The sequence below is a fragment of the Hemibagrus wyckioides genome, linkage group LG01, assembly GCF_019097595.1.
Source record: "Hemibagrus wyckioides isolate EC202008001 linkage group LG01, SWU_Hwy_1.0, whole genome shotgun sequence".
Taxonomy (NCBI): domain Eukaryota; kingdom Metazoa; phylum Chordata; class Actinopteri; order Siluriformes; family Bagridae; genus Hemibagrus; species Hemibagrus wyckioides.
Genome location: NC_080710.1, coordinates 13,041,026 through 13,068,661, shown reverse-complemented (window position 1 = coordinate 13,068,661; position 27,636 = coordinate 13,041,026). Strand labels below are relative to the sequence as shown.

The 27,636-nt window shown below is 39.1% G+C and overlaps 1 protein-coding gene across 2 annotated transcripts; it reads left to right on the top strand.

Moving 5' to 3' along the window:
* The first annotated feature begins 136 nt into the window (after positions 1–136).
* Positions 137–24,402, top strand: ahr1a (aryl hydrocarbon receptor 1a). Of its 2 annotated transcripts, none has more exons than XM_058384576.1 (11): positions 137–770; positions 2,904–3,091; positions 12,466–12,557; positions 12,913–13,002; positions 13,114–13,237; positions 14,076–14,206; positions 18,775–18,977; positions 19,386–19,495; positions 19,732–19,873; positions 19,980–21,357; positions 21,875–24,402. In XM_058384576.1, the coding sequence occupies exons 1-11, from the start codon at positions 706–708 to the stop codon at positions 21,998–22,000; spliced, it is 2,649 nt and encodes an 882-aa protein (XP_058240559.1). In that variant the 5' UTR covers positions 137–705; the 3' UTR covers positions 22,001–24,402. The 2 variants fall into 2 exon arrangements, with proteins under 2 accessions (XP_058240559.1, XP_058240645.1); XM_058384662.1 differs by having other exon boundaries at positions 21,842–21,952.
* Positions 24,403–27,636: the final 3,234 nt, after the last annotated feature.

Below are 27,636 nucleotides of genomic sequence, written 5' to 3'. Positions count from 1 at the left end.
TTTATTTCAAAGTTGCTGCCTAGCGATATGCAAACAAAAGCTTATTTTACATGTTGCATATATTGAAATATGCAACTGGATTTCGATATGAGCTTTAGCTCCCCTAAAGACTCGGATCTAAGAGTCGACTCACTCGCGAACTACACATAAGTGGCGTGAACGCCTGATGTCGCAGTGTCAAGACAGTCAGGGGAATTATCTGAAGCTGAAGCTGAAGCGACGTCGTTACCAAGCTTGTTGGCAACCAGTTTATATTTACATTAATATTCACCAGACGAATCTAACGGGCAAATGCATAGATAGTCCTTTCTAAAGCGAAATGCTAGTGTGCGTGGCACGGAGTCAGTTACCTAGCTAGCTAAACGTTAGTTTTAAAAAATTTAGTAGCTAACTAGTTGCGTAGTGTTAGCGAGCTAGGTGGAGGCGTCTTCGGACTTTAGAGACGGCTGTTTGGAAACATGCAAAGAGATGTGTATATGTAGGGCAAAGTTAATCTAAATGCATCGGATAGCATCGTGGTGTAGCACAACTACCCGTCTGCCCGCAGTCTATTAACTAACTCTCTAATATGAGTTCTTTGGAGGAACTGTTAGCTACTTGTACATGTAGCTAGCTAAGAGTAACGACACTCTCCAGCTAACCAAAGCTGCTTTTAACGCCGGGGGTTTGTTTTGAAACTACTAAAGGGCCAAGGACTCCAAAACAATGGAAACCACGAGCACAAAAAATATTTATGCAAGTCGCAAACGGAGGAAACCCGCCCTGAAAAGGTAAAACAATACTCGAGTCTTCAGGAAAAGCTAATGTAAAAGCCTTGTCATGGATAGTGTGAATCTCTCTCATACAGCCTCTCACTCAGGTTAGCTTTCCTGTCAGCGGGAAGATATTAGTAAAAGTTATTTATAACGATGGTTACATATTAATTACATTATTTTAATTACATATTAATTACACTACATATTTGTTACAATGTCGTAATAAGCATATTATAACACTAGCCCTATCAATAACGGGTCCTTATTACTACTTTCTACGCTTCTAATATTTAGCTAGCTATGAAGCAATATGTACTTTTTCTTATGCAACATATAAGTTTATTACCAAGCATTAAAGTTTAGCTGTTTAGTAAGATGAACCAGTTTAGCAGCTAAACTGCTTTAATGATAAAATAGTTCAGCTTTGACAGTGCATTTAATAACATTCACAGTTAAGACATCTTCATTTACATATCTCTTTCACCTCTCCTATCCACCAGGGTTAGTGAGAACCACAAACATACACAGTGAAACCCTCAAGAAAATAATGAAGTGACTGTAATGTAATATTTGATATAAATACCATTATCATATGGCCATTGTCACCTTTCGTAATTTGGTGCACATGGAGCTATCTGCATATGGATAGCTTGTGACTATGGTGCGAGCTTCTTCTAAAAGTGCTGTTACCTCCTTTCTTAACTTCTCAGCTGTGCCTTTTGTGTACCTTTCGAAGCTGTTTGTGGCTGCTTGCTTAAGCTGGGTTTCCTCGTGAACTTGCTAGCCTTGTTATCTCTCACTCCTTTGCTGTCTGTGAGTGAACTATTATCTGTTCTCTTGCTCAGTATGGCACACACCTCTCGAGCCCATGCTCTTCAACACACAGCATGCAGTGTAAGCTGGACTGCACAAACATGCATACAGTGGCTGAAAGGGCTGCGTTTTCCTGTATATCATTCGACCTGCCTTACCACTCTGCTTCAGCCCTTCCCCACAGTCTGCTGCCTAGTGGTGCTGTGGTTAGGGTTTGAGTGGTTGCGTGGTCTTCCTCAGTACACCGCTGCTGATGGCTGTCAAGCTTAATATGTTCTGGACAACTGTGTCACAGTTTTATCTTCCATACGCTTTTCTGTTTAGCTGTTCAGTGGTTACAAAGCGATGCTATAACTTCCAAACAGGAAAAACGAAAAAAACGGTCCCTCAATTCAGAATTCTACTCATTTTTGAGGTCCTCCAAGTTCCTCCAGATCAACATGGCTACACAGAGTCAGAGTAGCACCTCTTACATTTAAATGAGTTAAACAGCATATACACTGGTCAGGCATAACAACCTCCCCAATATACTCCTGCCAAAACAGCCCTGACCCGTCATGCACTGTGTATTCTGACACCTTTCTATCAGAACCAGCATTAACTTCTTCAGTAATTTGAGCAACAGTAGCTCGTCTGTTGGATCAGACCACACTGGCCAGCCTTTGCTCCCCATGTGCATCAGTGAGCCATGGCCGCCCATGACCCTGTCACCAGTTCACCACTGTTCCTTCCTTGGACCACTTTTGATAGATACTGACCACTGCAGACCGGGAACACCCCACAACAGCTGCAGTTTTGGAGATGCTCTGATCAAGTCGTCTAGCCATCACAGTCTGGCCCTTGTCAAACTTGCTCAAATCCTTACACTTGCCCATTTTTCCTGCTTCTAACACATCAACTTTGAGTACAAAATGTTGACTTGCTGCCTAATATATCCCACCCACTAACAGGTGCCATGATGAGGAGATCATCAGTGTTATTCACTTCACCTCTCACTGCTCATAATGTTATGCCTGATTGGTGTATATGTACTTGCTCAATTAACACACAGACACATATGTATCATTACACAGTTTACTGTTTTGAGGAGATAAGTTTACATCACTCATCAACAATTAACAGTGAACAAACTGGCATTGAGAAATCATGATATTACTCTGTTTCACATAAATGCATCACAGCTGAGAACTGACAGAAATATTGTTTGGTGTTTAAGCTACACGACTGTCCTGTGTGCACAGTGTGTGAGGTCTCTAATATTGGTACATGAGTTTGATCATGCAGCTTTACTAAGTCTATAAAGCTCATTTTATGTTCTTTTCTTTCTTTTATCAGTGTGAAGGAGTCTTCAGTTGAACCTGCAAAGTCAAATCCGTCTAAGAGGCACCGTGATCGGCTGAATGGAGAACTGGACCGGTTGGCCAGCCTGCTGCCTTTTCATAAGGATGTCATCGCTAAGCTGGACAAACTGACAGTTCTCAGGCTGAGTGTTGGATGTCTGCGTGCCAAAAATCACTTCAATAGTGAGTTTAAGCTGCACAACACCAGACAGGATTCATTCAGCTGCATCGGATTTATTTTGTCCAAATCAGACGCACATTTTCACTTCCCCTATAAAGTGCTAAAATACAAGAAAAACAATAGATGTTTTGTTTCCTGTCACTAGGAAACATCGCAATTTCCATGTTGCAGAAGGTTTTATGGTAGAGTAGTAGTTGTTCATGTTTCTGTGTATTATTTGGTTTATTTATCATTCACAAAACACTCCTGTTGTGTACAATTCTTCCATGGTCTTTTTATAAGGTTGAGTAATGTTGCAGGTATTAAATCTTTGTCTTTTGGGAAGTGTGAACAGTTAACAAATTCTACAACAAGGCTAAGATTTAACTCACAAATGAAACAGTTTTGCCATTTTAAAAGCCATTACTATAGATTTTTTAGTGTCAGTAGCATATGATTCTCATTGTGCTTCAGTTAGTGCAATAGTGCATGTGCGAGTTGCCGCTTAATGAATGAAGCTATTGTATTTATTTTTAAGTAATGTGTGGAGTTTCAGGGGTGGACAACTCCAGTGTACTTGCCCGGTCCGATGATTCAGTTCCTTGGAAATGCAGTTATCTAGGATAAAAGAGTTAAAGCAGTTTAACTCAAAAGCACAATGAGGCAATTATATGTATTGCAGTCTATATGGGGGAAAAGTGTGTGCTTGAATCCCTGGGAGGGGCTTCTTTATGTCTTTATGTAGTCATAGTCTTTATTCTCTCATTAAAATGCCCCTGCTGATGAAACAGATCATGTTTGTCTATTAACCAAGGGAGAAAGTGTTTTATTTAACGTTTTGGCTCGGCACTGTGGAAGTTTGTTGAAAAAATTGTTGCAATTTTGCTTGATGAAGTGTTGAAATTTGAGGTAACTGCATCTTCCACCACTGTTTCCCCACTATGATTCTGGAAATATTGTCTATCATTCAGGCTAATTACTATGCCTATTAAAAATAGTGGCTACTCACAGCCAGCCCGCATTCTCGGATTGCAGTGTGCGGGATTCGGAAAAAAAAGAGTACTAAGTAGAAAGAGTTTGTGCTATTCAGAAATAAGGGAACCAGTGTTGCTTTTACACAAACATATCAAATGAAAAGATTTATCTGTAGCAGTAGAGTTTGTTTCTGATTGTTGGATAAGTGAAGTGAATAAAAAACTCCTGACGGCTATATCACTACATCACTAAACAGCTATATCCACTATTTCAGTATGAGATATATCAATCAGTAAAACTCATGTATTGGTGGTTTTTGGCGAGATTGTGTATTATACATACATATATAGACGTGTGTCAGATAGTGGTAGAGGAGGGCATTATAGCCATATGATTCACAGTATAGTTTTAAATGATCAATGGATTGATATATTTGATGTCCTTGTGATTTCACAAGTAACATTTTTTGATAGAAGTATTAGTTTTCATTAACTTAAAATAAACAGATAAACAACTTTCAAAAGCATTCATCAACTCAGATTGAGAAAAATCTTGTTTTAATTGCTTCTTAATTTGTGGTTCTTCTTAATTCTAGTGCATTTTGTGTTTTAGTCACCTGCACAACACTATGGTTACCAGACTTCCTGGAGTGGCTCACCTCTACATGTAGAGTATATGTTCCTTTTAGACTGCCATGGTTGTAGCGTGGTATTCAGAACATTTGTAGGCCATGGTTTTGTTGTCCTCCACCGAGTGGGCCAGCCTCTGCTTAGGCAACTCTGTGTCTTTCTAGTATTCTACCACAAGAAATGGCAGCCATATATACCTTCAGTGTAAATAGAGAGAGGAAGTTTGTATTTTCCAACCCTGGAAACGCACAGACTCTAGCATGTGGGGTGTACATTATTGGAACGGCTTTTACTTAAGTCTATATAAGATGTGAACGGGAGCCTTTTTCATTCAGTAGTGTTTTCTAGACTGTTCAGTTATAGTCTTCAGTTGTTTGTGCCAAAACATTTTGCCCATTTGGACAGCAGATCTACTTTCAGAGGAAGTTGCCAGCATTTTCCAACCGTTAGTGAAAGCAATAGTACTAAGGATACACAACACTTTGGCCTAATTGCTTAATTCTGCACAGTCTGGGAAGCATCAGCAGTAGAAACAAGGGTGTGGACGATGGGCAGGCCAACTATGGACTGTTTGTCATTGTACCATCCGAGTGACTGATATAGCTATGATTGAACCAACATTCTAGTTAATTGATATGTTCGGTTCTTTCACAGGGGGTCCACAACCACTGTCTTTGTCCCTGTGTCACCACATGGTTCCTTACCTGGCATATAAGGCAATAACTCCCCTATGCAGATCCCCTTCTTAGGAAATCTTTTCCTGAGACAAGGATGTTTCCATTTCTTGTGTTTGGGATGCAGTTTTAGGCTGATGACCCACTTCTGAAAAACTTGTAGCTCCAGCTAGCCCTGGGGAACTCCCATGAAAATAAGCATTGCACAGTTCCACTGATGTAATGCAGGCTTGAGGTTGCAAGGTTTGAACAACAACAAACAAATAAGTGTTCAAACAAAAACCCTTGTTTTAAACTTAAAGGACTGGAAAGAGCAAAAGTTTTGTGTCTATAGTAATTTTATTGCCATCTGGTATAGACAGGGCTTTGAGTCCTGACCAGGTTGGGAGCCAGCAGTGGAACTATAGTGTAATCCCTGTAATGCAGTCATCAGGATTTAATGATGACAGTGGCTGTAAACCTTCCTTTGGTCTTGGTGGCAAGCCCAAAGTGCTGCCTGAATACACAGGGTAAATCATGTAGGGTAAATTTGTGTAATTTTTCCTGGTGAGAGCAGCAATATCAAGTGACTGACCAGATCCACTGAACATGCTGGTTTCTTCTGTTTGGTCAGTGTCTTGGAAAAATTTCTCAGATATGGCTGCAGATATAGCATCTTTGTACTCTTCCTCTGTGAATAACTAGGTATTAGACCAAAGGGATGGCTGAAAGCTGAATGGCATGAGTCTTCATGATGCATGATGTCTCAGCTCCTTATTTGTTGATTTTTGTCTGCTGCCAAGTGGTTAATTCACTTATAATGGGGCCCAGACTGTTTTCTTATTATGTTTATCAGAGAATACTGGATGTGGGCTACAGCATGATTAGCTAGATGTTTAAGGTCTAAATCTGTCAGTCAGGCTCACTGTGTCCTCATGGGCACTGTAGTGTTTCCAGTGCTCGGGTTGTATGAGTCAAATGCTACATACTTTATGTGGCCAGTGCAGAGGCAGGGAGCACCTAGACCAGCACCTTTAGGCTAAATACACAGTATTTATTGGCAGAATAGGGGAACAAAGCAAATAAAATTAGTGGTCTGTTGTATGAAGAGGAACCTCCAGCTCCAGAACTTCATATTAGTAAAAAGCCAGCAGCATTAGGATCCTTCTGTGATACACAAACAACCTGATCAGGCACAGGAAAACCACTCAACCACACTAGAACCACTTAGCCACACACTTAGCTATGTGGCAGCTAACTTAGCAGACTCAGCAATAAACAGTATATGATATGAGATAGGAAAAACCCTTCAACCACGTTAGTAGCATATAGCCACAGGAGAAACACAAGGGTAAATGTATCACAATAAATAAAAAGTCAGATGCGAAGAAAAAGACGTGCTGCAATTCCTCAGAGTCTGAGCAGGGCACAGTTGAGTCAGACAGAAACCAGAGGTGGCTGGCAAATGGCATGAGAAAATGGCCCAGCAGGATTGCCCATTCATGCCTGAGTTTCCTTCATGGGCCCTGAGAGCCACTGATTATTGTTATGTGTTGTATATGCACCATTATGCCTGGTCTCATGAGAATTGGTCTAGAGAGTTTGCGTGAGTAATCTCGAACAGACTCTGTGAACTCTTGACATTGTAGATGCGAATTATGAAAGAGTTTGATATTCACTGTCTCCAGCACCAAACTTTGACCCATTTCACTGAACATCAGGGCTCTTGCCAAGTCTTGATGTGAGCCAGTGGTGGAGCGAGAGGAATTCTTTAGGGCCCTGCTCAAAACCTATTGCATGCGAGCAGTGCAGAGAAGCCTGCTGAGATATGATCTTAATGTTTTACTAGCACACATTTCCTCTTTTATACAAGTCTGTTTACAAAAGAGTCTAAAAGCATTTTATCATATCAAACAGCAAGCTGGGGTCTTGTTACATATAGCTTTGTCTTTTCTGTAAATCACTTTTTTTTTCTTTTGGCAAAATGCACTGTATTTTCACAAACAATATAAGGCTTGATTGTGTTGTCGATCCATTCAATTGGCGGCAACAAATCTTTTCTTCAAATTGAACATCTAAAATTTGTCAATTATATCTTTTTGTATAATAACAATTATTCCATGTTCCAATTATAGCAACTAACATGTTGCTCAACAGACCTAATTAAACTAATACACTGTTTTACTATCAAGTATTTTATGTACTTACTAAACTTGCACAGATTTCTCAAGCTATTTTTATTATGTAATAATAACATTGATTGGTATAGTCAGTTTTACATGAGCTTTCAGGTATTTTCTTTTTACATGGACATAATTTATATGCTGTTATAAAAGTCTTTGCAATTCACACGTCCGCTTGAGTTAAAACTTCCCCATTTCAAGTATTGCCATTGCTGCTGTACTGAACACACTTCATTCTGCCATACGGATATTTAGTACAACAGCACTCTTCTGTTAGTTATTTATTTCAGAAAGAAGAAAGCATGGCTTAACCTTTTGTTTTCTACTAGTCATACATTCAAGGGATCAAATGAAGTTCAGCGCACAACCCTTTTGTGCCATATTTGTTTTGACCTTAGAAGGTTTAATAATTATCTTGTAAGTGAAATCTGTTTTAGTAAAAAGAATAAGCCTATACCTTGACAGTGTTTAATGATGTATTTCTTTATATCTGTGGTAACTGGATGGACAGTCCTGTATACTCTATATGTAGAGCACTGTGTACTGAAAAGAAACAACAGAAGTGGTGCGTCTCTTGCCCCAGTGGCTTTAGTAGTATATTACATTTGGCAGTGACACATGGCCTGGCTGTCCCAACGCTGCAGTGTCCCTACTTCATTCTTTGGCTTGGTACATGGATGTACATGTATGTGGATGTACATGTATGTGTGGGATGTGTGGATGTACATGTATGTGTGGGTTTCCTCACATCTATCTGTTAGTGGATTGGTGAGTAAATGTCCCCCAGTGTGCATGTTGCACTACATATACACTGATCAGCCATAACATTATGAGCACTGACAGGTGAAGTGAAGAATATCTCCTCATCATGGTACCTGTTAGTGGGTGGGATATATTAGGCAGCAAGTCAACATCTTGTCCTCAAAGTTGATGTGTTAGACGCAGGAAAAATGGGTAAGCGTAAGGATTTGAGCGAGTTTGACAAGGGCCAAATTGTGATGGCTAGATGACTTGATCAGAACATCTCCAAAACTGCAGCTCTTGTGAGGTGTTCCCGGTCTGCAGTGGGCAGTATCTATCAAAAGTGGTCCAAGGAAGGAACAGTGGTGAACCGGTGACAGGGTCATGGACAGCCATGGCTCATTGATGCACATGGGGAGTGAAGGGTAGCCCATGTTGTCCAATCCAATAGACAAGCTACTGTGGCTGAAATTGTTGAAGAAGTTAATGCTGGTTCTGATAGAAAGGTGTCAGAATACACAGTGCATGACGGGTCAGGGCTGTTTTGGCAGCAAAAGGGGGACACCACACAGTATTAGGCAGGTGGTCATAATGTTATGCCTGGTCAGTTTGTATTCTGCCAAATATGAGACTACACAGCGACTGAAACTCCAGTTTGAAAGTGTGTAATTAGATTGAGTTCTGTAGTTGAATACTTGTGCTTCGAGTGACTATCAGTTTTTAAACACATTAAATCCTTTGAATCCATACCCAAAATAGAAAATCAGGTGAAGATCAGGTAAGTGCTTCATTAAATCATTAGTCCACTATTAAATCATTATTGCTTGGAATTTTGTAGAGATTGGAATTGTTAAATAGACTAATTAGTCATGCTTTTGCTTTCTTAGAATGTTTATCCATATAAAGTTGTTTATGTTTAGGGCTATCCTGCAGCTTGTCATTCAGCCATATCAGTCACTAGCAAATTAAAATAAACTGTGCACATTATCTTCTGCATCTGAACAATGAATGCAAACAAGGAGCTCAGGTCAACAGTATGGTTGAGTAATCCCACAATGCACTGTGGCTTTGATTTCCAAGCTCTGTTGTGCATGTAAAATATGCAGTTTATTTGTAGACAGCAACTGAGAACACTGCCCTTATTAGGGGTCTAAACACTGATATTTTTGTTATGTGCCAGCTTCTTCATCATCATCATCATATTTTTCTTTTCTGTTTAAACGCATGTGGTGGCAGGGACTGGATAGCTAGACTAGAAACATTGTGTTACACTGTTACTGGTTGCATTATTGTGACTTGTGGAAAATACATATGCCTTCTTGATCTAATTGGTTAGATGTTGGTGGTCAGGGGTGACCATCGTGTTTGCGACCTTGGTAATAAGTTACCAAATCGTTAGACAAGACTTTGGCTATGACTTGTGTTGTTATGTCACTGCACCACAAGTGAAAATTTTCAAGTCTGACTAGTGTTTATTTTCTCTTGATATGTTTATCTACAACTTGACTGCAGGGAGTGCAAGTATCACAGTTATATGACAGGTTTGTTAGTGTTTCTTGCTCAGTTTTGTGCATGCTGCTGATTCTGAAAAGATTGTCTCTTGCTTGTGAAACCTAACCAAGCCAAATATGGAAAATAGTTCCTACTGACAGTTAAACAGTCCCATAGCTGAATGAAGTGCATTGCTTTTAAACATACAGTACATCATTTTTGTTTTTTTATTTTATGGGCAGCCAAGGCTCATTGATGTACGTGGGGAGTGAAGGCTGGCCCGTGTGATCCGAACCAACAGATGAGCTACTGTTGCTCAAATTGCTGAAGATGTTAATGCTGGTTCTGATAGAAAGGTGTCATAATACACAGTGCATGATAGGTCAGGGCTGTTTTGGCAGCAAAAAGCAGACCATTAGGCAGGTGGTCATAATGTTATGCCTGGTTAGTGTATTAAGAAACAATAATAAGATAAGATGTGGACATGTATAGGACTGTTTTTATTTGAAAGGATCAGCATATTAAAAGAGTTTGTTTGCTATTTAATTGAACTGAACTAAAGTCAACATCAGGTAGCCAAGCTAAACAATTATAGTCAAAATCTGTCCCTGCAGGGACTTATGCTGCATTTGTGATGTTAATAAGTGTTATTATAATTGTTGTTAAGTGGTAATTTGTACCACCATGTAATTTCCCACCTTGGCATGTTTGACATGCAAAGCGGAAAAAAAAACTTGGACTGCTTATATTGTTTGTTTGCTCTATCAGAGCATGTAAAGCTCATAAACGCTACTTTAACTGCACTTTTACAGTTACACTCCTGAGTGGCTATTGGTACTGTTCTACTGTAGTAAACTTCAATCATTTATCCAACATTTTTGCCTGAAATTGTAACACAGCAACAACAATGAACCAGTGCCAGTGGACAATAGAGAGTAGCGTTAGAGGTAGAGACAATAGAGAGACAACAGAGAGAAGCTAGCCGGTTAACATCAGACAGAGTTTAGCATTGTTTAGCTATTGTACACTACCAGTCAAAAGTTTGGGCACACCTTCTAATTTCATGGTCTTTCCTGATGTTTATTTCTTTCTACATTGTAAAACAATGCTGAAGGCGGCCGAAATACACAATAATCTTGTTTGAACAGTTGATATTGAGATATGTCTGCTACTGATGCTCTGTAAAGCCTTCATAACGGCTCTAATCTGAGGTGCTGTTAATTGGTGATTTCTGAGGCTGGTAACTCTAAATGAACTTCTCCTCTGCAGCAGAGGTAAGTTTTGGTCTTGCTTTACTGGGATGGTCTTCATGTGAACCAGTTTCATCATGGTACTTGATGGGTTTTGTAAATGCACTCGACAATACTGTTCTTGCAAGAACTATTCCAGAACACCTGACCTTCGTGTCTTAAAATAACAACTGACTGTTAAAGTCCATGTGTGTTATTTCATAGTTTTGAAATCTCCAGTATTGTTCTAGAATGTAGAAAATAAATCCCTAAACAAAAAACATTGAAATAAAAGGTGTGTCCAGACTTTTGACTGGTAGTGTATATAAATTGATCTGAAGCTGAATACTATGAACTAATTTAAGAGTAGAGAAGAGGAACTGTTCACAATGAGCATGGCCATGCTGATTTAACGTCAGTCCTTAATAGAGGAACAAGTTGAAATTTCAAATAGAGGGGGTGTTTTTGTTTGGTTTCAACTGGTTGTAGGTGGGGAGCTTCGCTTTGAGTGCAGCAGTAAGCAAGACAGTGCAGCTACATAGTGATGGTTAATGTTATAGCGATATAGTGTTGTGTCACTGCTGTGCTTTGATGCCATTTGGTTTCATGCTTCATGTAAATAAACTCATACCTCTTGCAGATTTTGCATTAATAGATTCTCTCCCTTCAGCCATACTGCAGTTTCATAAAGAGGTTTATTTAACTGAGTCATTTTGGCAGTCTTATTAAAATTCATTTTTATAGTAAAAGTAACGAATTCGTGTTCCAGGCTTTGTAATTGTTTTTCATGATTCCCATTTTGTATAGAACTGTGTGAGTGTGTTAGAGCTTCTGTACATGTTGAACTTTCTGCTTTCATCACCGCACCATAGGCAAACAAATCATCAACCAAGTTGCTATTTAACCTTCGCTATGTGTTATTGCCCCATTAAACACAAAAGGGGCTGTTATGAACTAAGGCAAGTGTATTTTATTTTCTGTGTTTTATTCTGGGAACAAATAAACTCGACGCAGCTCCAGAATTATCGGCAACCTTCATGAATGAGCAAATATTAACATATAACATGAATAATACATGCAGCAGTGTTTTGATCTTAAACATACGAGGACATTTTTCAATATTAACAACTGCACATTTAATGTTTGGTAAGGCACAATTAATAATTGACAAGAGAATAACAACACTGAGCCTCATTCTGTAATTTCTAAGAACAGTAACAGGGATCTTGTACCATGCCTTCAGGCAGAACGGATAAGGTTTCATAGTTAATTATGATAGCGATGTAATAAAAAACCAGAAAATAATTTAGTATAAATTAGTATCTCATTTGAAAATGGAATATACTCTCTCGTTTTCAGATAATAAACAGAATATATTCTAACACATTTTCAGCATTTATGTCCTTTATCACACTTCAGTTTGTGTTTTTTGATTAGGAAGAGCTATTATCTTAGGTCCAGAGGTACTCATCTTATCACTTGTGTTCTGTTTTTAGCTGTCCTGAAAACAAGCAGCTCGAATCAACCAGCAAACATTGACGCAAATACACATGTTCAGGAGCTGCCAGAAGGTGAACTACTGTTACAGGTAATCTGTCCCTCTGCTCTAACTAATATCATTTAATGCTTAAAAAAAGAGAGAATGAAGACTGATTGAGAACCTCAGGCCCAACAGAGATCCAATATTGGTCCCTTAAACAAGGCCATTACACTTTAGTTCTATGCTTGTATTATATCCTTTCAGATGGTCAAGGTTTCTTTAGATAAATGTGCCTCTTAGATAAAGATAAAGGAAATCTGCTCAATATTATTTCATTGTTTAATTACTCTAATGTATACATTACCAATGTCGTTAATGTTTACCTCAATATTTGTCACGTTATCTGTTACAGTATATCTTAAAACTGCCATCCATGCTTAACCTCTTTCTTTTTTTCTTATAGGTCATAAATGGATTTGTATTGGTGGTCACCTCTAATGGCACAGTTGTTTATGTCTCTTCAACTGTTCAGGACTATCTTGGGTTCCATCAGGTTAGTTTCAATTATACTATAAAACTCAGACCTTCTGCACTTGTATTTTTGCTATCATGACACTTAACTGCTGGACACTATTTATTATGTGTGTGTTTTTGCATTTTACAGACAGATATCATCCATCAGAGTGTTTATGACCTCATTCACACAGAAGACAGGGCTGAGTTTCAACGGCAACTCCACTGGGCTCTTAACCCCAGTAACTCTCCAGACACTGGGCAACTAGTCCAAGGTAAAATGAATAATTATAGGGCTTTTCACTTAATAGGTCGCACTGATGTAGTAGTTAATGCAAAACTGAGACCCTTTTTATACAGTGGAAAAAAACACAAGGGGAAAATGGAAACGGATCCAGTGCGTTCTTCTCCAGGGATTTTGCTCCAGGGGTTCTTCTTGCAGTTTTTTTAAACATAAAGAAGAGTATATATTGTTTAATTACTGTTAAAATATTAGGTTAATTATTTAAATGTATTCAGTAAAATATTGGTTAATTATTATAACTGTTATTCCTGAACTATCAACTCACATAACACATATTTATTAACAGTAGAATGCAGTTTATTTATAGTCTTGTTTTTGAGATCTTGAGCTTTGGATTAAACCCATCATATAGGCTAATAACGCAAAAATAAATGAGACCTTTGCACTGAATTTCATTGCAGTAACAAATAAAATAAAAGACTTCCCTAGGGTCCCTAAACCCCACTTTGTAAACTGTGATCTGAGTGCTTTACATAAGGGTGTAGTGTTATGGTAATGTCAGCTGTGTATGCAGTTCACATTGCAGATCACTGCTTGAAATACAGTGCCAGTCCACTTATTTTTATAAAATGACAAAGTTTTCTGGCAGAGCTTGCTGACAGAAAGGCTGTGTGCTGATTTCTGTTTATATAGATAATAGCTGTATGCAGATGTACATTCTGAACAGCAAACATGCTTCCTGCTTTCACCTGTAAACAGTACATGAATAGCTTCAAATTAATATATTGCATTGATTAGCATGTGGTTTTAACACATAAGATATCAATCACTGTTGATATATCAAAAGCATGATGATTTTTTTCCTGCAGCTACCGAAGATTCACAGTTACACCATACATATTACAACCCTGAGCAGTTACCACCAGAGAACTCTGCCTTTCTGGAACGAAATTTCATGTGCAGGTTAAGATGTCTACTGAACAACTCATCTGGCTTTCTGGTAAGTTGGAGAAGGATGGAAATAATAAGTGAAGTAAGATACTAGAAGTATACTCATGCAGAGCAGTTTAAAAGGTGTCTTCTGACTCATTCTTTGTCTTCATAAATAAGTAAGAAATGAAGCAGGCATCCTTGCAATTAAAAAGCTTTCTCAAAACTATGATGTTACCATTCATGAATGAACACTCCAGCTAATTTTTTCTTCATTGGAAAGAAACTTCTGTAACCTCCGAGCCTGATGTAGGATTCAACATAAATGCATACAGACAAAATAAAACAATATAATTTATCCCTCTCTGGGACTAGAGAGACCAAAGCATGTCAGCAAAATCCTCTTACAGCGGAATAGAGCCACTGTTTTATGCTTTATTTTGTTACAGAGTGGCTGTGTTAGTGAATCAACAGATTGCTTGGTGCCTTTAAAGCAGTGCTTCTTAACTGTAACATGTGCACCACAAATGTGCTATAACTAATGCCAGAAATTTTATTTAGCATACTCTAATCTTGTTCAGCATTCTTCTCGATGATTACCCTCTGAGAGTTCTGACAAATCACAGACATTCACACAATATGTTTTTGCGAAATATTATTGCCCGGGCCTAATTTTAACCATATTACATAGAAATTTTAAACCATTACACATGTGTTATGAAGCTGTTTCTTTTAAACTAGCTCTTTTAAGTAAGAAATTGCATGTAATAATAACACTCACTGTCATTCACATGGCTGGATGTGAGGCTAAAACTGCTAGGTTCTGGACATGCGATAAGGAAATGCTAGGAAAAGAAACAGTTTCCCTGTTCACTTATTTTAATCGGTTCACCACACCTCTTTTATTAGCTAATATTTTCTTAAAATCTATTTGAATGTACCAGTAACATTATGAGAATATTTTGCTGCTTTAAGAGCATAAAATGTATTCTCATCTCTTTAACAAATGAAATCATTATACTAACAAACAGAGATGAATGTGTGCATAGTTAGGACTTAATACTAAAATTGGTACAGGTACAGTTTTATGTAAATGTTATCTGCACCCCTGGCCAAATGACATACTCTGTTGGTTTTTGAAGTAAAAGAAGAATGAAGCACAGTCTCTACAGGAAACTATTTGAAAAATAAAATTGTTACCCTTCTATGTCAGTGCAATGTTAGTAACACCCTGTTTGGCAGATATCATACCTTGCAGACACATTTTGTAGCCAGATAGGAGTCTTTCTCCTTGTTTACTGAATTTTTCAACCACTATTTTGGGATTCTGAGATGTTATTGGGCTACCTACATATTTTCAGTGATATTCAAGTCAGGGCTTGTGAAGACCATTCCAGAAATTATCAGGTTTCTTTTTTAAAGTAGGTCATGGTGGATTTTGAGGTATGTATTAGATCATTGTCCTGTTGTAGGAGCCAGCGTCTTTTCCTGTGCCACAGGCTGCCACACAACCCCAAAGCATAATAGATCCATGGCCATGATGGCAAGGCTTTCTTTGTCAAAAGCCTTTTTTCCTCCACACATCCCTTTTGGTGATTTTGACTACATAGTTCAATTTGAACAACAATCCACAGCATTTGCTTATCTAGGAGTTCTTTTGCATATATCAGGCATTCATGTTTGTGATATTTTGAGTTAAATAAGATTAAAAAGAAAGTTTAAAGGTTCTTTTGTACAAGACTTGACAGCAAGGCCACAATTACTATTGTATGTTTTTTAAGATTATACCTAGATATAATATAGATTTAATCTGTCATATAATGGACAGGTTTAACTAGTTAGTTTTGTTCGGTTTACAGATGAGTCCTTCATGTTGATATTTGTAAAACATTATGTCTTGAATGTGAAAACAACAAAGAACAAATTAAGCAAAACTTAAATTAAACAAATTTAATTTAAAACAACAAAGAACAAATTAAGCAACACTGCGTTTAATTTCTCTTAATTTTTCTTAATGTTTCTATGAGTATATACACTATATTGCCAAAAGTATTCGCTCACCCATCCAAATAATCAGAATCAGGTGTTCCAATCACTTCCATGGCCACAGGTGTATAAAATCAAGCACCTAGGCATGCAGACTGTTTTTACAAACATTTGTGAAAGAATGGGTCGCTCTCAGGAGCTCAGTGAATTCCAGCGTGGAACTGTGATAGGATGCCACCTGTGCAACAAATCCAGTCGTGAAATTTCCTCGCTCCTAAATATTCCACAGTCAACTGTCAGCTGTATTATAAGAACGTGGAAGTGTTTGGGAACGACAGCAACTCAGCCACGAAGTGGTAGGCCACGTAAACTGACGGAGCGGGGTCAGCGGATGCTGAGGCGCATAGTGCGAAGAGGTCGCCAACTTTCTGCAGAGTCAATCGCTACAGACCTCCAAACTTCATGTGGCCTTCAGATTAGCTCAAGAACAGTGCGCAGAGAGCTTCATGGAATGGGTTTCCATGGCCGAGCAGCTGCATCCAAGCCATACATCACCAAGTGCAATGCAAAGCGTCGGATGCAGTGGTGTAAAGCACGCCGCCACTGGACTCTAGAGCAGTGGAGACGCGTTCTCTGGAGTGACGAATCGCGCTTCTCCATCTGGCAATCTGATGGACGAGTCTGGGTTTGGCGGTTGCCAGGAGAACGGTACTTGTCTGACTGCATTGTGCCAAGTGTAAAGTTTGGTGGAGGGGGGATTATGGTGTGGGGTTGTTTTTCAGGAGCTGGGCTTGGCCCCTTAGTTCCAGTGAAAGGAACTCTGAATGCTTCAGCATACCAAGACATTTTGGACAATTCCATGCTCCCAACTTTGTGGGAACAGTTTGGAGCTGGCCCCTTCCTCTTCCAACATGACTGTGCACCAGTGCACAAAGCAAGGTCCATAAAGACCTGGATGACAGAGTCTGGTGTGGATGAACTTGACTGGCCTGCACAGAGTCCTGACCTCAACCCGATAGAACACCTTTGGGATGAATTAGAGCGGAGACTGAGAGCCAGGCCTTCTCGTCCAACATCAGTGTGTGACCTCACAAATGCGCTTCTGGAAGAATGGTCAAAAATTCCCATAAACACACTCCTAAACCTTGTGGACAGCCTTCCCAGAAGAGTTGAAGCTGTTATAGCTGCAAAGGGTGGACCGACGACATATTGAACCCTATGGATTAGGAATGGGATGTCACTTAAGTTCATATGCGAGTCAAGGCAGGTGAGCGAATACTTTTGGCAATATAGTGTATGTCCTTTCACTCCAGGCTAGGCTTAGCCACTGACAGGACACCGAGTTTCTAGAGTCGCTGTTTTTGAAAGTGTTAGTTTAGCTGAAGAGCATCCCCTGTCTTTAGTTACACTAAAAGCAAGGACTGTCAGGTTGTTGTCTGCCTTATGACTTGGGTTTCATCTTCTTAGTCTTAACATCTTGTTTACTTTTAAGTTGTTTCTTGCTTTTGCTTCATATTTGCTTTTTCGGTCACATTTAATATACCACCATTTTTTTTAAGCTTAAATGCAAGTGATTATGTTTAAAGGTGATAGTATGGCTGCTAATCCTCGTCTTAGACATCTCTAATCAGGAAAAAAAATAGGATTCATGAGCTCAAATGCAGGGAATATTGAATAATCTGAATGGCCAACCAGTACATCAAAAGCAACACCCACGTGAGCTAAAGGAGAACTTTGCTCGTGTAAATATTGACATATATTTTTGACTGAAGTTGCCAGTTCTGAATGCTGCACTGAATTCGAACTGCTTTATATATATAAACAAAATCTTTTGTATTAAATTATAAGGCAAGGCTTAATGATGGCTATGAAAACTTCAGTGGCTTTTTGGCCAATGTACTCGAATTGACGGTACCCAGGATTTACATTAAAATGTCGCCATTAAGGTGATTATTCCTGCATGCAATTTTGCAGTTGACATTTAATTCATGACCAGGAACATAACCATTTATACTGTATGTAATAAAGCGGTTGATTTAAAGTCGTTTGTAGGTCCTCTAATACTGTCCATGTTTTGGGTTCAATGAGAGGTCAGGTCACTTAATTAATTATGAACTTGTATTTACCTTGCAAGCTGTTCTGCTTCTTAAGTTTTAGCCTATTAATTATCATCCCTTTCTACTGGCAGTTGTATGTGGGCAAAAGTTTAAGCTGAGTCACTTATTCGTAAATTCTCCAAGCTGCAGTTACTAAACCATATTTTTAATGTAATGCCACAGAGGAAAATAATCTCTATGATTGCCTGTTGCAGATTTCAGTTTTTTCAGTATAACTGTGATATTAGCGTTTCACTTTAAGGGCTGCAGATGACAGCTTTTTACATTGCAGCTAAAGCGTCTACAACACAAGAATATTCACAAATATTTGCCAATGAAATGTGAATTTGAGCTCTTAACATTTATATCCAGTATATTACCACATAAAAGATTTTAGATTGGAAAGTCCATCAGTTTTCCATGATAGTTTTACTGCAATGTGTAGTTACTGGTTTTAAATTAGCAGCACTGTTGATCTTTCCCTCTAATCACTACTGTATGTTCTTTTGGTGGCTAACGTGGCTGACATGCTGTCTTTTGGCCTTGATATCTGCAGGCCTTGAACTTACAGGGCCGTTTAAAGTTCTTGCACGGGCAGAATGAAAAGACACCAGAGGGCAAACCCATTCCACCTCAGCTGGCCTTATTTGCCCTGGCCTGTCCAGTCCAACCACCCTCCATTCTGGAGATCCGTGCCAAAAACTTCTTCTTCAGGACCAAACACAAACTGGACTTTACACCAATTGCATGTGATGCCAAGTGAGTGACACACTTCATTTAGCACTTATGACTGTTTTAGTATATAAATGTTTGTTTTGTCTGTGTTTTAAAATTGTATTTTTTTATATCTTTATTTCGTAATATTTATTACTGAACACTAATTGAATGTGTAACAAAAACATTTTATTATTTGTCACATTTAATCTAGGATTCACTGACTTTAAACTGCCACTGCACGATAAAAATGTCATTTTATCATCTCAGTCCTATCAGCTGCTCTTTGCACTGGCTGCTAGCAGTCTTCTACTATCTACAACAGTACAGCAGTCATGCTATCTACACCACCCTCACTCATCCGGATGATAACTCTTTTACCCTTGGATTTGTTTGGCTTTTTTATGTATCCACTATTAGGCCACTAGTTTCTTTCTGTTTGTCTGTGCACAGAGGGAAGATTGTGCTGGGTTACACAGAGGCAGAGCTGTGCTACCGTGGCTCAGGCTACCAATTTATTCATGCAGCAGACATGCTACACTGTGCTGAGAACCACATACGCAGTAAGTTTTTTGGGCTGCTGTTGCAGAAAATGAGTCATGCCCTTCATATGATATCAAGGACGTGAAGGCCTCTTGTGTTTTGAATTTTGGTACTTTAAGTAGCATAAAGAGTAGCATTCTTTTGTGCTGTATGTCAAAACCTTTGACTCTTTTGGTTGTCCTGAAATATTAAAATAAAATGAGGAGTAATACAAGCTAAATAATGAGTACTCTCCCCATTTTCTACACCTCTTCAGTGATAAAGACAGGTGAGAGCGGGTTGACTGTATTTAGGCTGCTTACCAAACAGAGTGGCTGGGTTTGGGTGCAGGCTAATGCCAGACTCATCTACAAAAATGGCCGTCCTGACTTTATCATCGCTTCTCAAAGAGTACTCATGTAGGTCTCATTCATCTTTTTTTTTTTTAGTGCAAAGATATACACAATAGACAACATATTCAAATGCAATAAAACACACAAATAGTCACGTATTGTCTTCTTGCAGGGATGAAGAAGGAGAAGAGACCCTGAAGAAACGTGGCCTCATGCTCCCCTTCAGCTTCACCACAGGAGAGGCTGTACTGTATGACATGTCCTTCAGTGGCACTCCCTCTGGCCCAGAATCTATTGCATCTGTTGCTCCAGGAGACAGTAACCAACAGAAACTCCCTAGTGGGCTAGATCCCAACTCTCTCCTGGGCTCCATGCTAAAACAAGATGAGTCTCTGTATGTCTGCCCTTCAGGTTCAGAGGAGCCGAAAGCTCGGGATCCTGAGGAAGAGGAGGAGGAGCTTGGTGGGATCTTTTCCAGTAACTGGGAAAAGAACATTCTGTCTCTCCCTGAGACCCTTCTCTTTAAACCAGATCCTGCCATCAGCTCTGGAGGGGAAGAGAGTAACCGTGAGCTCATGAGTCTCATGAGCAGTCTGGGGGTCACTCCAGAAGACTTAGAGCTCCTACAGCAAGAAGAGCTATTCGTTAACATAGAGCTGGATGGTCGATATGGCTTTGAAGACTTTACTGACGATGTTCTTTCCTATGTCCAAGACTCTCTTAGGAAGAAGGTGGACTTTGTACTTCCCAGCAGCGTTCAGGCCAATATGGAGGAGAAATGTTTTCCTCAACACCAGCCTCCATCACAGCCACCACTGATTCCATGGTCACAGGGTCAGCAGCTATTTTTACAAAGTCCTGTATTGTCACAGTCCCAGCAGCAATGCTTGTCTTTTCTTGACAGTCCTTCAGAACCAAAGACACAGCAGTTTATACCAAAGCAATCCTATTCACAATCTCAGCAGTCTACTTCTATGCAAGATAGTCAGCAAACTCATCATGGGACCCTTCAAGCACAGACTCATCTGTCCAGACAGCCAAGCTTAACACAACCTGGACTTCAGATGAAGCAGCAACAGCAGTCGTCTCATCCAGTGAACTACAAACATGCATACCAACCTGAGCTTTCATGCTTCTTTTACCCTGAGAAGGAAGTGTATCATAGACTAAAGCACACCGAGGTGAATGGCAGTGAAAGTATTTCTGTTACAGACAGTAGTTCCATTGGTGAGCGGCTGCCAACTGTCTCACAGTCTGGATTGCAGCAACCTGGAAGCTTTTACCTGGAAACCAACCATTTGCCTTGGGGACTTCCCTGTATGAACCATTTAAACACTGTGTCCATGAGCTGCAATCAGGAATTTGCCCCGTCCTACAGTCATGCAGGTAACTCACATGTGGGTGAGTATGTGGGAGAACTGCTAACCTGTTTGGACACTGTGGGCCAGGAGAAGCATGGGCAATTTGGAGAGCTCCATGGAGGAAGTCAACCTCTCTGTGCACAGTCTAGCCTCGATCACAGCATGCTCCAGCAGCCATACGTAGGCCAGGTAAGACTATAATTTATATTACTAATATGCATTTTTGGTTATTGTTTGTGTGCAGTACTGCATGCATGAATGTAGGAATAGTTAGCAAGAATATATCAGCTCCAGAATTTGTCAGAGAAATTCACAAATCTGTTTAAATTCAAATGGATGTCTGTAAGCTCATGTTTGTTGAAGAGTATAGATAGCACTTTTGCGGCCATGTGCATAACATGGGCAGCAGTACTAAAACATGCCTTCGGATACCTTCACATGTCTTCGAAAAAGCACGTTTGAGCCTTCACACTTCCCAGTTTGCAGGTGTTTTATGATGAGGAAGAGCTGGCTGGTCGGAGCAAATCTGTTGTAGTTCCCTCGATTTATGGCTTTATGACCTCAAGGGAGAAAGCCAGCAGCTCGGATGCCCTTGTGAAATAACGTTGGAGAAATCATGCCTCAGCAAGATTGTTGTTGTTTTAAAATCATGTTCTTTTATTTGCTATTACAGAGTTAAAAACAAGTCTCCTGTTGCTTATTTTAGAATGGTGCACATGGGAATCTGCAGGAGAGCTTTGAAGAGGAGGGTATGGGAGGCCTTGCAGCACAGCCTCCTCAGTGTTCTAGCGACAACAGACCCTACCCAGACCTGTCCCTGGGATACATGTGAATACACCTACATACTTGTGGGTAGCGTAGAGCAGAGCATGAGGAGCTCACAACCTAGCAGTGCTCATGCTAGGAGATGTGAGGTTGAGAAGCTCTGTCAGGACTTTACACAGAGCAATAATAAAGAAATAGTACAGAATAGAGTCAGAGTGGGAGTGGGAAACAGGATGTGTGTAAGAGGTTCTGAGCAACAGCAGACGAAAACAGAACTAAAAAGAAGCTGGAACTGAGCAGGAAACGTAATGTATTGAGTGAGAAAGGCAATGTAAGAAAATACCTGAGAGAATATGTGAAATATTATCCTGTGAGTCAGATTAGCTGAGCTGTGAAGTAACCCCAGTCAGTTCCAGCTAATGAATAGAGAGTATCCCCATGTGTGTGTGACAGGTGTGTGTGGGTGTATCATAGAATGTGGAGTAGTCCTAACCCTTCATCTGAAGTCACATTTGTTCATTTGTCTTTTCATTTGAACCTTTGTGAAGTTAGATCATCCCACCTGTATACAGAATGAAATGTTCCTCCAGGACAAAAATACAAAACAAACACAAGAGTGTGGTATACAGGATTACACACAGATTACACAGATGTCAGATAAGTGGAAAAAATGAATATAGTACAATCAGTTACAGAACAGTGCAGGTCAGGGCACTGCCTGTGTGTGTGTGTGTGTGTAAAAAAAAAAACCGCACTTATGGTATAAAAGGCTAAAGCACATACTTTTTGTAGCTGTAATGACAAATAAGCCATTATACTATGAAAACTTGTTAGGTTTTTAATATGCAAAAAGTTTTAATGTCTTTAATTTACTTCTGATGTGGACTGGTCTGTTTCACTGTTTTTTTGAAGATAGGTGAGGCCAAAAATTTTTCCTGGATTATAAAATTGTGAATTGTTCTTTCTGTAAAGTGTGAATTTTTTTTTTTTTTCACAAAGCAAGCGACAATCACACTTGTGCAGTATTTTGCATTGTAGTAGTTTTAAGCCAAGAGAGATTCTGAGCATTGTACAAGTAGTGGCAGAATTACACTGCTTCTCCTAACTCATGAAAATCATTTCCCAAGGTATATTTTGGGTTATTTCCTCAGCACTGTTTATATGAATATGCAGTAGGATAATGTTAGGATACTCTGACAATCCGATATAGTTGACAATCATCTTAGCCATTTTTATACAGTAATTTAACACTTTGCAATCTGTTGCACTTTGGATAAATCTACATCTAACACATGTAGCAGGTATCTGTGAGCTCAGCCAGTGACTTACATGTGTATGCAGTAGGTATGAGAGGAAACGTAATGTTCGTCACACGTTCATTTATCTTCAGTAATTGCTTTAACCTGGTCTGGAGTCTGTGGAATACACGTTCTAGATAGGACACCAGTCCATCACAGGGCAGTGTACACAAGAGCATTTTAGAGTAGCTACTCCACTGGCATGTTTTTGGTGACATGTAGAACACAAGACACGTCTCACAGAGCTCGGGATCGAGCCGAGGACCCTGGAGCTCTGTGAAGCTAAATGCTGCACCACCGTCCCACCCCTCTATACATCCAGAAACCTGATCACCAAACTGAATTGTTATTATTCTTTTTTCTTTTTTTTTCTTTTTTTAAAAAAACAGACTATTTTTGGACTGTATTAGGTTGGATGACCATTGTATCAGTTAATTTTAATAATTAAATAATAATGAATTGAACCATAAAAAATATTGGGGTAAATTACTCATGCAATTGGAAAAAGTTTATTGTTCCATCATGCTGTTAACAATTTATGTCTGTACAAATTAGATATATTTACATGATCACTAAACATATTATTGATTTAATTCTTTAATTTGTTTATTGGAAGATATTGGTGAATATGTTAATTTATTTTGTTTTTTATTTCTTTCAGTTTGATTATTTTTTCATCACCTAGAATGTGTGTACACAATGTTCCTTTGAAACACAGGAATGTTCTCTGTAACCCAAATGTTTGAGATTTCTAATGGGTCAAACAGACCTGAGGGAAAGATGATGAAAAGTTCACTGAAATTCTAATAATAGTAAAAAAAAAATAAATAGTGTGAGTGCAAATATGTGTATGAGTGTGCTGTTCAGACTTAAAGTAAATATTTATATATAAATGTTTGTCCCAGTCCTAGCCCTGTTTATCACAATGAATCTCTTACTTCCCTTTTTTTTTTTTTTTTTTTACACTTTCCCACAACTCCCAACAATCTCTCCTCATGATTTAAAGGTGTCTTTTGAACATTTAGTTGTCTTTTAAACCATCAGCCTCAACAGCATATAACAATTGTTTTGTTGTATTTGTGTATTCTGTCAGTGACACAAGGCATCATCCTTATTTTTACTTGTACCTCGGCACTTTCCATATGACTGAGATTAAAACTGACTGAAAAGATGTTGAGTCTTTTTTGTTTCTTTAATAGTATATCTGCATTACACAAATAAGTCAGTGAAAAAAAATGGAAGAACAAGGTGGTATAATTTTCAGGTTCTCTTATATAATTCTTCTTCTTCTTTATATATATATATATATATATATATATATATATATATATATATATATATATATATATTTGAAAAATATTTCAAATGAAATGATGAAGAGGATACAGTTGCAGTGAAGTTTTATCAATTTGGTCCTGGAGATATTCTCCTCCAAAAAAGAAATCCTTCACGAAACCACATTATCACCAGCTGACAAGATCATATAACAGAAGATTGAGCTCTTATTGTGTGCAGCCATGCTCTTATTCATGTATTTGGCATGGTTTGGATTTCACTTGATCCTGCAAGCCATTGCTCTTCCTGTTATCACTACAACACCTGTTTGTGAGGACAAGAGAGAGGGAGCATTAGATATTTTTTTAGCGAGAACAATACACCCAAGCCATGACACGGATGCACATAAACACTTCATGGTTATACAACAGACATATTCAGCTACAGACAAATTATGTAGTGTTGATATAGCAACCTACATTTCCGCTTTTCTGATATTAAAGAGGTGTTTGCTGTGAGCTGGTCTTAAGGGGAAACTAAACTGAAGTGCTTGCTAGAATGAGATCTCTGTGTGCAGACATTAAGGTTTTTGTTCAGCCTGACACCATGGTTCATCCTCACAATGCCTCTTAGACACAGTCTACCCGAGACGACTTCTGAACCAGAGTTTCCTGTGCCAACAGGAAGCAGAGCAGCACTTTCTGAGCCTCGGAGACCTCTGTAATTTGATTAAGCTTCTCATGTGATTCTGTCATTTTTTTTTTTCTCCAAAGAGATGAGTGAAGGATGTGGTTATTGTAGTCAAAAGACTGTCTGGCTGTGTGGTTACACTGTCTGTCACTACTTGTTATTATAAAGCCAACATTTCCTCAAAATAACCACAGTTTAAAGTGCAGTGGCTCCCTCTAATGGCTGCAGGGATGCTCACTATATGAGAGCTGGGTAGCAGTTTTTCCATTTACGTGGTTGCTTTATACTCTGATAGCTTTACACTATCGTGCTGTGTGTAAGTGGCAAGACTTACTAAAGAACCACATAATGACAAGCTTGATGCAGATAAGTGCTTTCATATTCCAGTTTTTTTTTGTTTTGTTTTTAAAGACCGTGTTTCTTTCCCTGGGGTAATGATTAGGAAACACAGTCTAAGGAAGCCACACATCCTTATCCACATGCCAGAAACGACTGCTCTAAAATAGACAATAGACAGTATAAATGGTGCGAGTACAGCAGATTTTCCTGTGGGAAAACATACAAGCCGGCAGACTTGAGAGAAACAGAAAGAAAGAAGGATATGCGAAGAAAAACAGAAAGAAGAAAGCTATGTGAAAAGAAAGAGAAAGAAGGATGTGTGAATTAGAAAGAGCAAGTAAATGACACTTCATTAATTTTCAGAACCGAAGCATCCTGGGAGTCTCACTATGGAGCCTGTGTACATAAGCACAGCCATAAGTACAATTACATATGACATATAAACGTTTCCTGTTTCTAAGTTAGGCTACATAACAGCACATAATCATCAGAAGGAACAAACATCAACTGAAGCTCATTATCATGGCTGAATGTGACGGGGAATTCGGACATGGTGATTATTGGGAATACCCGAGTTAAGAAACCAGACTGACTTACCACCAGCCTAAGAGGAACCACAGGAAACTCAAACCACATTAAAACAGGCCGCTCTAGACCGGAGTCAGCGATCACACTGGATATCTAGTGTTACTTAAGTTCAACTCATGTCAACCCGAAACCATGACTAACTGCAGGGTAACTCTTAATAAATGGATTCTTAAGAAATGGGGGCATTTACTTCTTAAGCTCTCTTCAAGGCCTTCATTATGGTCTTACTGAAAGAGAAACACAAAATAATCAGAAGTTTTCAGTCACATTTATATACAGCACTCTCAATACTACACATTCAATTCACTTCAGTTTTATTTGTATAGCAGGTTTACAGAACATAAGAACCATAGTACTGTACAAAAGTCCTAGATGTTAGACAAAATCATCCCTAGTGAGCAAGCCTGAGGTGACTGTGGCAAGGAAAAACTCCCTTAGACGGTGTGAGGAAGAAACCTTGAGAGGAACCAGACTCAAAAGGGAACCTCATCCTCATTTGGGTGACAGTGGAGAGTGTGAGACATGTTTACTGTTCACTGTAGATAGAAAGAATTAAAAGTATTTTTGGTTTGCTTAATGTTTGCATGTTTACAGGGTTTGGGGGTTTGATTCCTGCCTCTCTTTGTGTGCATGTACTCAGGATTCCTCCCCAAGTAAAAAAAAAACGTGTTGTAGCTTGATAGTTATCTCTACATCTTATTTAGGCCTGTTAGAAATCTATGGATTTGGTAGATGTGTATTTACGATTTTAAGCAAAGTCCACCTGAATTACTGATCTTCTATACTAGTTGGAAAGCTTTCATCAGAATACTTTTCCGTTATTCTGCTAAACTGTGAGAAATTCCATGCTGCCTTCGGTATGAATCACACACAGGGTTTAAATGCTGGGAACTGTATATATTTTTTGAATAATGAAATCAGTTGAGTGGTAAAATGTATGTCAGATTATGACCGCAGTTTAGGTAATAATAGTCGTTGTGTACAGCCTCGAGAATATCTGTAATATTTTTGTCTCACTAGCGGTGGTTCATTTTCACCCGCCACAGGCGGCTGTCAGGTACCTGCACTTACACTTGACACCTGTTTGCTGTGTGAAGTGTTGTGTAGAGACTGTAGAGGAAAACCACTTACAAGCTATACAGTCTCACACTCTTTACTTCAACTTGGGAGATTCCCAGGCTGTCATTATGAGAAATTGCAAACAGCTGGAAAGAAGACATCATATACACATACTCTCTCTCTCTCTCTCTCTCTCTCTCTCTCTCGGACTGACCACAGACCACTATATCTCTCTCAGCTACCCCAATAGATGCGAATCAGACCAGAACACTAATGACACAGCGTCTCAGAAGCCACCTTCAGCTAACACGTTGCACATGTGAAGCAAAACACAGGGCCTCTATTGTTCAGGGAGCACAGAGAGGAACGGGACAAGCAGCCGGGTCCTGAAGCGGTGTGAAGACATTCATATACAGTCCATCAGGAGCTGCGGAGGCGCACAAGACCGAAAGGA